Below are 14,909 nucleotides of genomic sequence, written 5' to 3' on the forward strand. Positions count from 1 at the left end.
ACAAAGGTAAAGGTAAGAGTTTGTTATAAAGATAAGGCGTTATCTAACACTTTCACTATAGGGGGTATGAGCTCACTTTCCCCTAATACCACAAACTGGGTACGTACTAATATTTGATTATAAAGTAATTGTCTATGATATAAACAATTGTCTATGGATTTTCTATGCCTGTCATTGGTTTGGCATGTGTCATGTGTCAAACAGCGTGCGTTTTCTGTTTTGTGTAACAAAATAAAATTTGTTCTCACTCTTTATCACCATGAGGAACTTGAAGCTCTTGTGCCATAAATGGCATAACAAACCCGATGTTAATTCGGTTAGCATTATAGAACCCCCGTCGGATGATGCTGACGAAATCATCGTTTCCGATAACCTAAAAGTTTTTAAAATCAGCACGGTTACAGGAGAAAAAAAAATGTTATTAGATTTGCAAAACATTATTCCGGATCCCAATGCGCAAATTGTAAACTTTGCTTACTTTTCAATAGAAGGTATTCTCATATGCGCAGTTAATACAGGAGATGTAATAAGACTCGATATGATATCTTTGGAAGTATTGGATATAACTAATATTTTTGAAAAGGGCATTAAGGTTGGACATTTGGAAAAGAATTTAATTTTTAATTTGTTTATTTTTTCCGTTCATTATGTCATCATTATTGTTTTATTTTCACAGGCAATGCGAGTGAGTCCTGAAAATGAACTTTTAGTATTTGTAACATCCGACCTCCAGGTTAAGTTGACCGACTGCAGGTTGGATGTGATAAACTCAGTTTCTCTCGTAGAGGAACAGTTTGGTGATGGAGAGTTTATGACAGTAGGGTGGGGCAAAAAGGAAACCCAATTTCACGGGTCGGAGGGAAAAGAGGCCGCAAAAATGAAGACAGTTATTACAGACTGTGGTAAATATATATTTTTTTACGGTAACTCATACGAATATAAAATCTATTTGTATAACTTGTTTCACTCAATGAGTGTATATAAAACTGAGTCACCCAACATTTCTGCAGATCATTATCCAATACGAGGTGTGATATATCGCTAACTCCTTTCAAGAACGTCATAAATCAAAAATCGTCAATTTTTAGTTGTGCATGTTTTCGGAATGCCCAGAAAATGTACTATATCCCAGCAAAAGAGGCATATTTTTAACTTAATATTTACCCGATACAGGGCAGAAAGTGTTGTTTTTGCATTTTAAAGAAAAGGTTTTATTTAATAATTTTTTTAAATATACTAAATATTTTTTTAATGTACAAAAAACCTTCAGGTTTTACCTACAAAGATCTGTTGCACAGTAAAAAGTTCAATAAATGGCTTGATATTTATTTTTAATACATTGTATTATATTTTTAAACTTTAAAAACGTTCTCCTGAAAAATCAAGGTTTTTGATTTATGACGTTCTTGAAAGGAGTGGGCGATATATGTATCAATAGTTTATCAGCAGTTATTGCTCGACTGGTCTTAATGTTTTCTATAGACGCTAAAACTACATTAATTTTTACTGTGAAAGTATTTTTTTTTTAAATCTAATTTTAATGTTTTAATTTTAATCAATGTTTTACTTAGTAAATACCACTATTTCTTAAAATCTACTGTGACACGTGTTTTGATGCATTCCACATCATTTTCAAACACCGTATGTGAAGCTAATTCTAAATTTTAGAGTTGGGTCCTTGGGACGTTGAAGGTTGAAGAGGGGGTAGGAGCTGTTTCTTATTTTTATTTATTTATTTAATTTTAATTTTAATTTTTTATTTCTTATCAGTGGGAACATAGACAAAAGGAAATGCATCGAAACACGTGTAACAGTAGATTTTAAGAAATAGTGGTATTTACTAAGTAAAACTTTAATTGAAAATGGATAGATTTTACCACAAAGTGACTGCCGAATCAATTAATGAAACTAAATGTTTTATGTAGCAAAATCTAATTTAGCATGAACTTATTGTTGACGAATATGTGTCGTACAATTAATACATACAATACATTATAATTAATACATATTAATACATACAATTAATCATACATATATTTATATTTAGTATGATCATTTTTATCCTCAAGGGATACAAATACACACACATAAATATACCCATACACATTTTACATGTATCCATATTAAAAAAGGTTGTACATGTATGGATATTCAGCGCCGAGTGCTCTAGCCATTGGTGCTATGCCTTCCCTACCTAATATACCTTTTCCATTTCCTTTCTCGTATAGGAGTAATGTAGTTCACCTTTAGCTTCTCACTTGAGTTATCTATATCCTTTAAAATATATAGTATTCCTGGATACAATAATCTGGTGTGCAAAACTGATCGCCCTGCCTTCTTACCTAACACTGAAGATTGTTATATGGATAATGTTTGTAGTTTATAAAAGTAAGGTGATATAATATTACTCACATTTTAAGAAGAAAGATGACCACACTTTCACATAATTAATGATCATGTTAACCCTTCTGGCGATTCGAAGCATTGCCATGTACACTATTAATTACTTTTCAAAGAAGGTTAGTTTTTTTTTACAAATTACATTGTTATGGCAATAATTTCCGTTGATTATTATAAAGTTGGAATACCAAGTCTATAACGTGGAAATGTATTCTTATTTTCGAAGAGGTGTTGTGCCATTTGATCTCTTAAAGAGATGTATATTCTATTCAACCAATGTCTAAATATTATTTAATTTTGTTACAGATCGTGATGATAATACAAGTGATGAAGTTTTAATAACTTGGAGAGGTGATGGCGCTTTGTTTGCGGTTGGATTTCACTTAAATTCTGTTTACGTTTTCAAAGTTTTCGACAGAGAAGCGGTTCTGAAATTCACCAGTGAGAAGCAACTCGGAATAGAATGTAACTTTGTTTGGAGACCTTCAGGAAATCTCATTGCGACAACTCAACAATACCCTAACAAATATGTCGTAGCTTTTTTTGAGAAAAATGGTTTAAAGCACGGAGAATTTATATTGCCTTTTAAAAAAATTGACATCGCTGTAAAGAAATTAAGTTGGAGTGCAGACTCGGAAATTTTATGCGTATGGTGTGTCGAAAATATGTCTCTAAAATCTTTCATCTTGATGTACACAGTTAACAATTACCATTGGTACTTGAAGCAATCATTGCCATTCTATCCAGACGGCAATGTTTCGGCACTGGCTTGGGATGAAACTGGCAGTGTTGGAAATGAAAAGGTTCTTCACGTTTTCCTAACTTGTGGAATATACGCTCAGTACAAATGGGTATGGTCTGTAGACAGAAGTATTGGAAAATCTGAAAATGATGAAGCCTTTGTGGGAGTGATTGATGGAAAAAACATTTTATTAACATCATTTAGAAGGGCTGTGGTACCGCCCCCAATGTCGGGATTTACTGTAAATTGTGAAAAAAATATTAATCATGTTATTTTCGGACCAAATGCTACACTGCATTCATCAAGTAAATTGATCGACTCCAACAGTTTTATCACATTTTTGGAAGATGGTACGATTAATTTATATATTTCAAATGGTTCTGGACATTCTGGAGTCAAACTGTTGGGATCCGCAATAGTAGATCAAAAAATTGAAGGTCTTTCTGCATTTTGTCAGTTTTTATGGCTCTCGGAAGAATCCATCTTATGTGTGCGTTCTAATAACTCTTCTTCGGATTTGCTAATCATGACACTATTAATAAATGATAATCTAGCCGTAGACACTTTGAATACTATTCCGATAGCAGACCAGATCATCGGTTTAGCACCCATTCCTAACACAAACACGGCAATATTGCAAAGTTCTTCTGGGAACTTGTTGTTATTTTCCTTAGAAGAGGGTGTTTCTGATTACCCTTTTGCTTTTCCGGAATACTGTTATGAATTCGAAGTATGCGTTTTGTCCGGAAATAGTTCGGCAGTATTCGTTTTTGGATTGACTCATCGACATCGATTTTACATTAATGATAAAGAAATCGCTAATAATGTGAATTCATTTTTCGTACATTCTGATTTTCTCATCCTCACTACGTTGCAGCATCAATTATTATGTTGTCCCTTATCGCCAGATTTAATGAATATCTTGCACGTAGGTTTAAATTTTGAAAATAAATCTGGGAACAGTTTTAACGCTACAGTTTCGCAGCGCAAACTCGAAAGAGGGTCTAGATTAGTAACGGCTGTTTCTTGCGATTCGAGAACTATTTTACAACTTCCTCGAGGAAATATAGAAGCTATTCAGCCACGAGCACTTTCACTTAAATTAATTCAGAATTTCCTAGACAAGTGTCGGTATTTGAAAGCATTTGATTTAATGAGAAAGCAGAGGATAAATTTAAACTTAATTTATGACCACAATCCTGAAAAGTTCTTGGAGAATATAAGTCTACTTATTACTGAAATAAATAACCCATCGTGGTTGAGTTTGTTTATATCTGAGTTAGATAATCTCGACGTGACTCAAACAATGTATTCTAGTTCTTATAGCCGTAAAACCAATGTAAGTGGCGTCGTCGAAGGGAAGGTAATAACTGTTTGTAAATTAATGAGAGAAGAACTTCACAAGCATAATAAATGTAATAAGAATCTATTACCAATACTTACGACTTATGTAAAAACAAATTCAGTAAAAGATTTGGAAAAATCATTAATGTTAGTAAAAGCTGTAAAATTATGTCCGGAGACATTGGATGGAAAAAGTCTAGTATCTGCAGATGAAGCTTTAAAGTATTTATTATATTTGGTAAATGTGAATCATCTTTATGATATCGCCTTGGGATTATATGATTTCGATCTTGTAATGTATGTGGCCAGCAAATCTCAAAAAGATCCAAAGGAATATGTACCATACTTAAATGGGCTGAAGGCAATGGATGAAAATTATAAAAGATTTTCTATTAATAATGATTTGAAGCGTTACGAGGAAGCCTTGATTAATCTTATCGCTTGTGGTAACGAAAAACAAGAGGAACTCATATCATATGTTAAACAACATAACCTGTATAAAACAGCATTGCGCAACATTGATAAAAACGACCCCAAATATCTACTGTGTGCAGAAGAGTATGCTAACTTTTTGGTCAGACGGAAAAATTATTCTGAGGCTGGTATTATGTTCAAACGGAGCAAAAATTTTCAAAAAGCCATAGATTGTTTTATCGAAGCTGTGGATTGGCGGGCTGCACTACATATAGTCGAAGACATAAACATTTCTGATGATAAATCGGCCGAAATCAAAAGGTTAACACTTTTACTTACATTTTTGATTTATTCAATATGTTTTTTCCCTACATTTAGTAGGAGGCAAAAATTCCTTTACTTTTTAAATAAAGATTGAAATATGAATTTATTTATTTATCGAATTGGCATTAACTTTGTAGAATTATACATACGTATACAATTATTATTAGAGTTGTAAAATAATAGATCATATTTTAATATATATTAAAAAGTTCTATTTAATTTATATCCATAATACAAAGATTATATCGTATTTATTATAATGTTACTACATTTTATTTATTTCAGCAAACTTATTGTAAAATTAAAAGATGCAAAGCGGTATTCCGATGCCTTGGATTTACTATTTTATTCGAGAGATGCTTCAGTGGAAGATTTGCTCACGTGTTCTTTAGAGGGTGGACTTTACAGACAATCTCTCACTTTGTGTAAACAATTTAACCGTTCCGATTTAATAGGTGAATACTCTGGTACATATGTACACACATTAATGGATATCTTATACCATGACAAAGTATAATATTTTGTATGATTTTTTAGAGAACACACTTCAACAAGCTGTTTTAGAGCAATACGCTTCACTGAAATCTACAATCAGCCAGCATAACCAACAATTCTTAAAGCAAAAAGCAAGATTGCTACTTGTTCGACAAATGAAGGCGGAAGTTGGAGAAAATGAAGAAGATTTACCAGAAGACTGCGACTTATTCTCCGATACCAGCAGTTTAGCTCCTTCTAATACAACGAGGACATCAGGGTAAATATACATTTATTTGTTCTTTAATATTTCATATTAGACTATGTTTATTATAATCTTTTTTTTTGTAGAAGGAGTTTCCGTTCAAGCAAAAACAGACGAAAACACGAACGTAAATTAATATCATTGAAAGAAGGATCACGCTTCGAAGATATTGCATTAATACGTGCCCTTCACACTCTTGTCAATATGGCTTTTGGTCTCAGACAAGACGTGGCTAATCTCAACTTTGTTCTGCAATGGCTGGATAAGGACGATGAAGTTCTCGAATTGCAGGTAGCTATTCTTTGCCTCAAAATATTTAGGGTCATATGCACCTCCATTTCCATGCGAATACTGATTTAGCCTTTAAATGATCATACAAAAATTACTGTACAAAACCTTGTGTATTTTAATCGGCATTATTGTTTTATTTATTAGAATTCCCTGGATTTATTGCTTAAAAACATGACTAAAAGCTTTTCCGAGATATGGACAATAGAATTATCAAGTCCTAAGGCAGTAAATACTCAAGATACCAATAGTGACGAACCAGATCCTCAGTCTACTCTCGGTATTTATCTTCTTTTCATATTATATATATGCATACATAACAATGTGTATTGTAATACATAATTGTAACTTTTTAAGTTGATTCTTTATTCTTTACTTTTTTCAGAACCTCACATTAGGATCGCACCGGTTATACAAGAAATAAAATGGAAAGCAGACGGATTATAAAAACATTTTTGTGGCTAACATGAAATATAGTTTTGTTTATCACAATGTTTATCCTTTTTTATAAATATATCCCATTTTTATTATTCAAAATATTCATCTGTTCATTTTTTTTGTAAATAGAATATTTGTTTCCAATGGCCAGGTCAAGGAATACATCTGATATATGATAGCTTTTTGAGGACTGCTAATTTTGGTCCCAGTAAACTAGCGCAGGTATGTATTTTGTAAACCCAAATACTAAAACTTATGTAGTTTTTTAAAGTCGAACAACCGCTTTCATCTTTTATAATTCTCCTAAGTGCGTGGATCCTGGAAAACGCCCATTTGTATGAAGTTTAAATCCAATTTTACTGTAAGAGCGCTTGTGCACTACACAGAATTTTACCGTCCGGCAGTCTGGTTAGCATGATGTTTGGCTGACAGATGTTTGGCTTGTGCTTTTGGCCGTCTTTCTTGGGATTGGTGCGTAATTACTGCGTGTAAATTCGAACACGCTAAACTGTCGTAGTCGCTTTTGTTTAAAAAAAACCGGACTATTGGATGGTACAATTTCGTGTAGTGGATAAACGCTCTAATGCTGGTCACTCACGACGAGGAAAATAGTAGATTTTGTTACATTTTCTCTGGTTTTGTAACGTTCAAGTACGAAATTTGGAAAGACGAAAGATTTCACTGCCAACCTGGCGATATGACGCGAAATCATTAGTATATAATGTTTGTATATAAGCTTCGTTCGAGTCTGGCCGGGCGGCCGTTATGAATTCATTGCACAAACTAATTTATATAATTCATTGTAAACAATAAATGACAAGCCGGGTGATCTCGTGTTGAAAATAACTATTATATATTGGAAATGTGAGTACTTCATTATTGGTAAGGCGTTTCCTCTCATTCCGCCGTTTGCCAAACAGCTGTCAAACAAATTACGCAAGAAATTTGTCTCGACTGCTGCTCAAATAAGCGCTAATTAGAAGAAATATGTATTCTATAACCTCCGGAATGACCCCATCAACAGCATTGCAGGTAATCAACTGTTTTTGTTGTTGTTTTTCATGCCTGAAAAACTGTGCAATCTTCTTTGTGTGAAATGTCATTTTGACAGTCCGTTGACAGCGAGTCTGTTTTTATTATTGTTTTTATGTTATATTTTAGGTAAAGTACGGACAACCGGCATAGTTACAAGCACATTTATTGTCATATAATGTTATTTATTGCACTATATGCATATAAAATAAGATTCAACAAACACAAAAGATGTCATTCAAAAAATAGCTACAGCACGTGGCGTATAGATTTTGAAATGGTTTTCCAGTTTTACTTATACAGTTACAAATGTCAATTTACTAGTGGGTGCAATGCTTGGCCATGTTTTGTTCACAAAGAAATAGGTATGGATGATAATTAATAAATAATATTGGATATATGATGTAAGAAGACCAGCCCGACGAAGCTTGCAATCGCAAAACCGGACTGGACTCTTTTGCTGACAAATTTCCAGCCCCCATCTGTGCTCCACGAGTAGTTTTATGATGAGGTTGGAACTCTTCATATCAACCCCTCCGAGAAGCCTGCCACTGTATACCTTATAAGACCATCTTAGTGTATACCGGTGTCTGATATCCTCACATCGGAGATCGCTTATTTTTCGAACATAAAAACTAATTCTGTAACTTTGTTACCTTTTCAGACTCTTGCAACTATTGGCAAATGACTTGTCGCGGCAGAAGGGTTCCATTTCCCCCATTGTGTTGGCGCTTTGGACAGTTTCATTTCCTAGCGCTGGATCAGAATATATAAACTACAGAGGACGATTCGGCATTGTTTTATTTGGATGTGTAGCCAGTAATTACTGTTTTAGTGTTTGCAGATATGTATAGGCAGATAGATGATATAACCATGAAACGTGTGTTATTGCACAATTTTCTTGGGAGTTATTCATCGTGACTAATATATGTATACTCTCCCCCCTGAAAATAAACATATTATGTTCTTAAATATGTTTTTATTTTGTTCATTAATGACCGAGATCCTTGAAAAATATCATCCTATCCCGCTCTCTGTGATCTTACAACATTGGCCTTAATTTTTTACAGAAATGCAATCTAAAGTAACTAACTGACCATCACGCCGCTTCCGCAGGGATAGGCAGAGAGAATAGAACACCACACCACGCTACTCTTGTCTTTGTACACATTCTTCTTTACGCATCCCCTCACACATCCTCCTCCCAACCCTTATCCGCACCCCAAAGGTGCATAGGGCACTGCATTATATAGAAGCAGTGTTATCTTGATCGTTAAATACACGAAGGAAAGGTGATCAGCCTTTCGCTTCAGGTACCAGTCCAGGGTCATATTAAATATATATTTGACTGAAAAATCAATAATATTTATTGCGACCCTCTTGGGAATCAAACCCGGGACCTCCAGCATGGTAGCCTAGAGCGCTAACCGCTACACTATGGAGGCGGACCTCATACATACCCGCCGATTATTCGGATTCCTGAATTGACCACTTTCAATTATTTTAAATACTTGATCATGCCAAGTTTTGCCCGGTCATCCTCTGCTCATGTTCCCAACAAGATTCGCCTCATAAATTTCTTTTACAGTCCTTTCTTCGCTGGTTCGTTTAGATCTTTTATAACTAACTAACTAACCATCACGCCGCTTCAGGCAGGGAGAATAGAACGCCACACCACTCTGTCTTTGCAAACATTCTTCGCCTCTTCCACGTTCATGCATCTCCTCATACATACCCGCCGATTACTACGACTCCTAACCTGACCACTTTCAAGTATTTAGCATACCTGATCGTGCCATGTTTTTCTTGGTCTTTCTCGGCATAAATTTGTTTTACCGTTCTTTCCTCACTCATTCGTTCCACATGTCCAAACCATCTCAACGCACCTTTCTTAATTTTATTGATAATGGTTATCTCCGCTTTGCATTCCTTCCTTATTTCACTATTCGAACATCTATCATACATCGTTTTGTCGCACATTCTTCTGAGAGATTGCATTTCGACTGCACTCAGTCTACTTTCATCCTTCTTTTGCCAACTCCATGTTTTACTTCCATACATTAGAGTTGGAACCAGGACTCCGTTGTGCACTGCCAGTTTAGCTTCCGCTGATAGGCTTTTATTTGCCATAACTGATATTATTAGAGGGTATTTCTTTTTCATCGAGAATTTTAATGACTTCCTTTAATCTGACTCTATCGAATGCTTTAGTAAGACCTACAAAGCAGAGGTAAGCTGTCTTATTGAACTCTATTGCTTTTTTAACTAATTTGTCTAACAACAAATGTGTTGAACTTATTTACGTCCGAGTTCACTCGGTTTCTCAGCGTCACATATTTAGCATATTCTTCTGGTGACGGTGAGCTTCTGTATTTCAGATGGCTTTTCTTCGGCGAGTTCCTTGACTTCATCAGTAAACCATTTTATCAATAATGATTATCTCAGCCTTGCATTCTTTCCTTCTTTCACCATTCGAACATCTATCATACATCTTTTTGCCTCACATACAAATAAAACTAACTAACTAACTAACCATCACGCCGCTTCCCCGCAGGGGTAGGCAGAGAGAATCGAACGCCACACCACTCTGTCTTTGCAAACATTCTTTGCCTCTTCTACATTCATGCATCTCCTCATACATACCCGACGATTATTACGACTCTTGACCCGGCCGCTTTCAAGTATTTGACATACCTGATTGTGCCAAGTTTTCCTCGGTCGTCCTCTGCTTCTTTTTCCAACTACATTCGCTCCATAAATTTGTTTAACCGTTCTTTCTTCACTCATACGCTCCACATGTCCAAACCATCTCAACACACCTTTCTTAATTAATAATGTAATAAATAATAAATAATATATATAAATAATAAATAATGTATGTAAAAATAAAAATAATAGATCAACCTGGCTGAACGGTGATAATATGCGTGCATAGCCTATAAATAAAAAAAAGACATTCATAATAACAGCAATGGGGGCGCGAGATAGAGACAGGCATGAATATAGAAAGAGGTAGAAAGACATTCGCCGGAGCTAGCGGTTGAGTTCGGCTTCGTCCACAGAACCAAAGATCAATTAACGAACATCTATTTACTTATATTTCTTCTTTTTTTATGGCTATTCACCCTTCTAGCCAATGCGAGTTATTTTTTATTTATATATTATTATTTTACACTTTTTACAATTTAAAAAAGATAAATGTTTGAGTTTTTATTATTTACAAAAAAAAACTTCAATTTCATACTATTTCTGTGAGCCTGAGCGGCTCATTATTAGAAAGTGGTATGAAATTGTGGTAAAGTGGTTCGAACCGGAAAACTTTGATTAAAAAATCCGAGACACTAGCCACGGGACCACAACCCGATACGATTTGAATTATTTGTTTTTTTTTTATTATCTTATTATGTTTTTTGTGAAGTTTATCTGTATGTATTTATATATTGAGCCTTCCTACATGTACTATTGTAACCCACAAATGTATAATTTATATTTTTTATTTTTTAAATGTATTTCATGATATCTTTAATGATTCTTCTCCACGCGTGCTTTCAATCGTCTTCTGTCCCCTGCATCAATCACCCTTCTCCAGAATCAGAATGTCAATTTGTCACTGACTCACAAAGCCGGCAATTCGCCGCGCCGCACATAGGGGCAAGATGACTCGAAAACAACAAAAGCGCGGTCGTGCGGAACAGCTTTTGAAGATAGTTCTGAACGATGCAATCGCCGCAGAATTGAAAATCTAGGGAACTCTACTCTACTTTCACAACTAGGTCATGCAACGACAATGAATCTGAAAGCTTCTGGATAGCCAGTTGCATCCAAATTATTAGCAGAAATAAAAATTATTACAAACAAGTTTGGGAGGTTAATAAGGTTGAGAGGTTAGTGGAAAACGGAATGCTAATGCTGGAGAGGTCTGAAAGGAAGCCGTCATTAAATGGGCACCCAATGAAATAAGATCTAGGTCTCCAATTAATGCCCTGCAAGTGCAGGCCTCTGACGCCCCCTCGGAATTATTAACTATCATTTTTTTAAATCAGAATATTATATTTTTTAGTCGAAAATTTTAAGATAAATTTACATGTCAAGTATTGTCTTCTCAATCCAATTCCATTTTCCACTAACATCCCAATCTCATCGACCTCCCCTAACAAACAAAATTAATTGAAAATCATTTGTAAATGTGTATGAAATATATAAAATAACTAACTAAACAAACCAACTTAACAATGAAGCTAACCCCAATTACAGGAAAACAAACGATTTCAATTCAAATCGTATCGGGTTGTGGTCCCGTGGCTAGTGTCTCGGATTTTTTAATCAAAGTTTTCCGGTTCGAACCACTTTACCACAATTTCATACCACTTTCTAATAATGAGCCGCTCAGGCTCACAGAAATAGTATGAAATTGAAGTTTTTTTTTTGTAAATAATAAAAACTCAAACATTTATCTTTTTTAAATTGTAAAAAGTGTAAAATAATAATATATAAATAAAAAATAACTCGCATTGGCTAGAAGGGTGAATAGCCATAAAAAAAGAAGAAATATAAGTAAATAGATGTTCGTTAATTGATCTTTGGTTCTGTGGACGAAGCCGAACTCAACCGCTAGCTCCGGCGAATGTCTTTCTACCTCTTTCTATATTCATGCCTGTCTCTATCTCGCGCCCCCATTGCTGTTATTATGAATGTCTTTTTTTTATTTATAGGCTATGCACGCATATTATCACCGTTCAGCCAGGTTGATCTATTATTTTTATTTTTACATACATTATTTATTATTTATATATATTATTTATTATTTATTACATTATTAATTAAGAAAGGTGTGTTGAGATGGTTTGGACATGTGGAGCGTATGAGTGAAGAAAGAACGGTTAAACAAATTTATGGAGCGAATGTAGTTGGAAAAAGAAGCAGAGGACGACCGAGGAAAACTTGGCACAATCAGGTATGTCAAATACTTGAAAGCGGCCGGGTCAAGAGTCGTAATAATCGTCGGGTATGTATGAGGAGATGCATGAATGTAGAAGAGGCAAAGAATGTTTGCAAAGACAGAGTGGTGTGGCGTTCGATTCTCTCTGCCTACCCCTGCGGGGAAGCGGCGTGATGGTTAGTTAGTTAGTTAGTTTTATTTGTATGTGAGGCAAAAAGATGTATGATAGATGTTCGAATGGTGAAAGAAGGAAAGAATGCAAGGCTGAGATAATCATTATTGATAAAATGGTTTACTGATGAAGTCAAGGAACTCGCCGAAGAAAAGCCATCTGAAATACAGAAGCTCACCGTCACCAGAAGAATATGCTAAATATGTGACGCTGAGAAACCGAGTGAACTCGGACGTAAATAAGTTCAACACATTTGTTGTTAGACAAATTAGTTAAAAAAGCAATAGAGTTCAATAAGACAGCTTACCTCTGCTTTGTAGGTCTTACTAAAGCATTCGATAGAGTCAGATTAAAGGAAGTCATTAAAATTCTCGATGAAAAAGAAATACCCTCTAATAATATCAGTTATGGCAAATAAAAGCCTATCAGCGGAAGCTAAACTGGCAGTGCACAACGGAGTCCTGGTTCCAACTCTAATGTATGGAAGTAAAACATGGAGTTGGCAAAAGAAGGATGAAAGTAGACTGAGTGCAGTCGAAATGCAATCTCTCAGAAGAATGTGCGACAAAACGATGTATGATAGATGTTCGAATAGTGAAATAAGGAAGGAATGCAAAGCGGAGATAACCATTATCAATAAAATTAAGAAAGGTGCGTTGAGATGGTTTGGACATGTGGAACGAATGAGTGAGGAAAGAACGGTAAAACAAATTTATGCCGAGAAAGACCAAGAAAAACATGGCACGATCAGGTATGCTAAATACTTGAAAGTGGTCAGGTTAGGAGTCGTAGTAATCGGCGGGTATGTATGAGGAGATGCATGAACGTGGAAGAGGCGAAGAATGTTTGCAAAGACAGAGTGGTGTGGCGTTCTATTCTCCCTGCCTGAAGCGGCGTGATGGTTAGTTAGTTAGTTATAAAAGATCTAAACGAACCAGCGAAGAAAGGACTGTAAAAGAAATTTATGAGGCGAATCTTGTTGGGAACATGAGCAGAGGATGACCGGGCAAAACTTGGCATGATCAAGTATTTAAAATAATTGAAAGTGGTCAATTCAGGAATCCGAATAATCGGCGGGTATGTATGAGGTCCGCCTCCATAGTGTAGCGGTTAGCGCTCTAGGCTACCATGCTGGAGGTCCCGGGTTTGATTCCCAAGAGGGTCGCAATAAATATTATTGATTTTTCAGTCAAATATATATTTAATATGACCCTGGACTGGTACCTGAAGCGAAAGGCTGATCACCTTTCCTTCGTGTATTTAACGATCAAGATAACACTGCTTCTATATAATGCAGTGCCCTATGCACCTTTGGGGTGCGGATAAGGGTTGGGAGGAGGATGTGTGAGGGGATGCGTAAAGAAGAATGTGTACAAAGACAAGAGTAGCGTGGTGTGGTGTTCTATTCTCTCTGCCTATCCCTGCGGAAGCGGCGTGATGGTCAGTTAGTTACTTTAGATTGCATTTCTGTAAAAAATTAAGGCCAATGTTGTAAGATCACAGAGAGCGGGATAGGATGATATTTTTCAAGGATCTCGGTCATTAATGAACAAAATAAAAACATATTTAAGAACATAATATGTTTATTTTCAGGGGGGAGAGTATACATATATTAGTCACGATGAATAACTCCCAAGAAAATTGTGCAATAACACACGTTTCATGGTTATATCATCTATCTGCCTATACATATCTGCAAACACTAAAACAGTAATTACTGGCTACACATCCAAATAAAACAATGCCGAATCGTCCTCTGTAGTTTATATATTCTGATCCAGCGCTAGGAAATGAAACTGTCCAAAGCGCCAACACAATGGGGGAAATGGAACCCTTCTGCCGCGACAAGTCATTTGCCAATAGTTGCAAGAGTCTGAAAAGGTAACAAAGTTACAGAATTAGTTTTTATGTTCGAAAAATAAGCGATCTCCGATGTGAGGATATCAGACACCGGTATACACTAAGATGGTCTTATAAGGTATACAGTGGCAGGCTTCTCGGAGGGGTTGATATGAAGAGTTCCAACCTCATCATAAAACTACTCGTGGAGCACAGATGGGGGCTGGAAATTTGTCAG

General features: G+C 35.5%; 1 protein-coding gene across 1 annotated transcript; it reads left to right on the forward strand.

Annotated features, from left to right (window-relative positions):
* Positions 1 to 173: 173 nt before the first annotated feature.
* LOC148302261 (putative elongator complex protein 1) lies at positions 174 to 6,743 on the forward strand. Its single transcript, XM_088271879.1, has 8 exons — positions 174 to 592; positions 677 to 902; positions 2,707 to 5,221; positions 5,510 to 5,679; positions 5,762 to 5,978; positions 6,050 to 6,254; positions 6,399 to 6,531; positions 6,637 to 6,743. The coding sequence occupies exons 1-8, from the start codon at positions 260 to 262 to the stop codon at positions 6,696 to 6,698; spliced, it is 3,861 nt and encodes a 1,286-aa protein (XP_088128005.1). The 5' UTR covers positions 174 to 259; the 3' UTR covers positions 6,699 to 6,743.
* Positions 6,744 to 14,909: the final 8,166 nt, after the last annotated feature.

This window comes from Brachycentrus maculatus, unplaced genomic scaffold, assembly GCF_059751285.1.
Source record: "Brachycentrus maculatus isolate JH-2025_06_01 unplaced genomic scaffold, ASM5975128v1 h1tg000469l, whole genome shotgun sequence".
NCBI classification, from domain to species: Eukaryota; Metazoa; Arthropoda; class Insecta; order Trichoptera; family Brachycentridae; genus Brachycentrus; species Brachycentrus maculatus.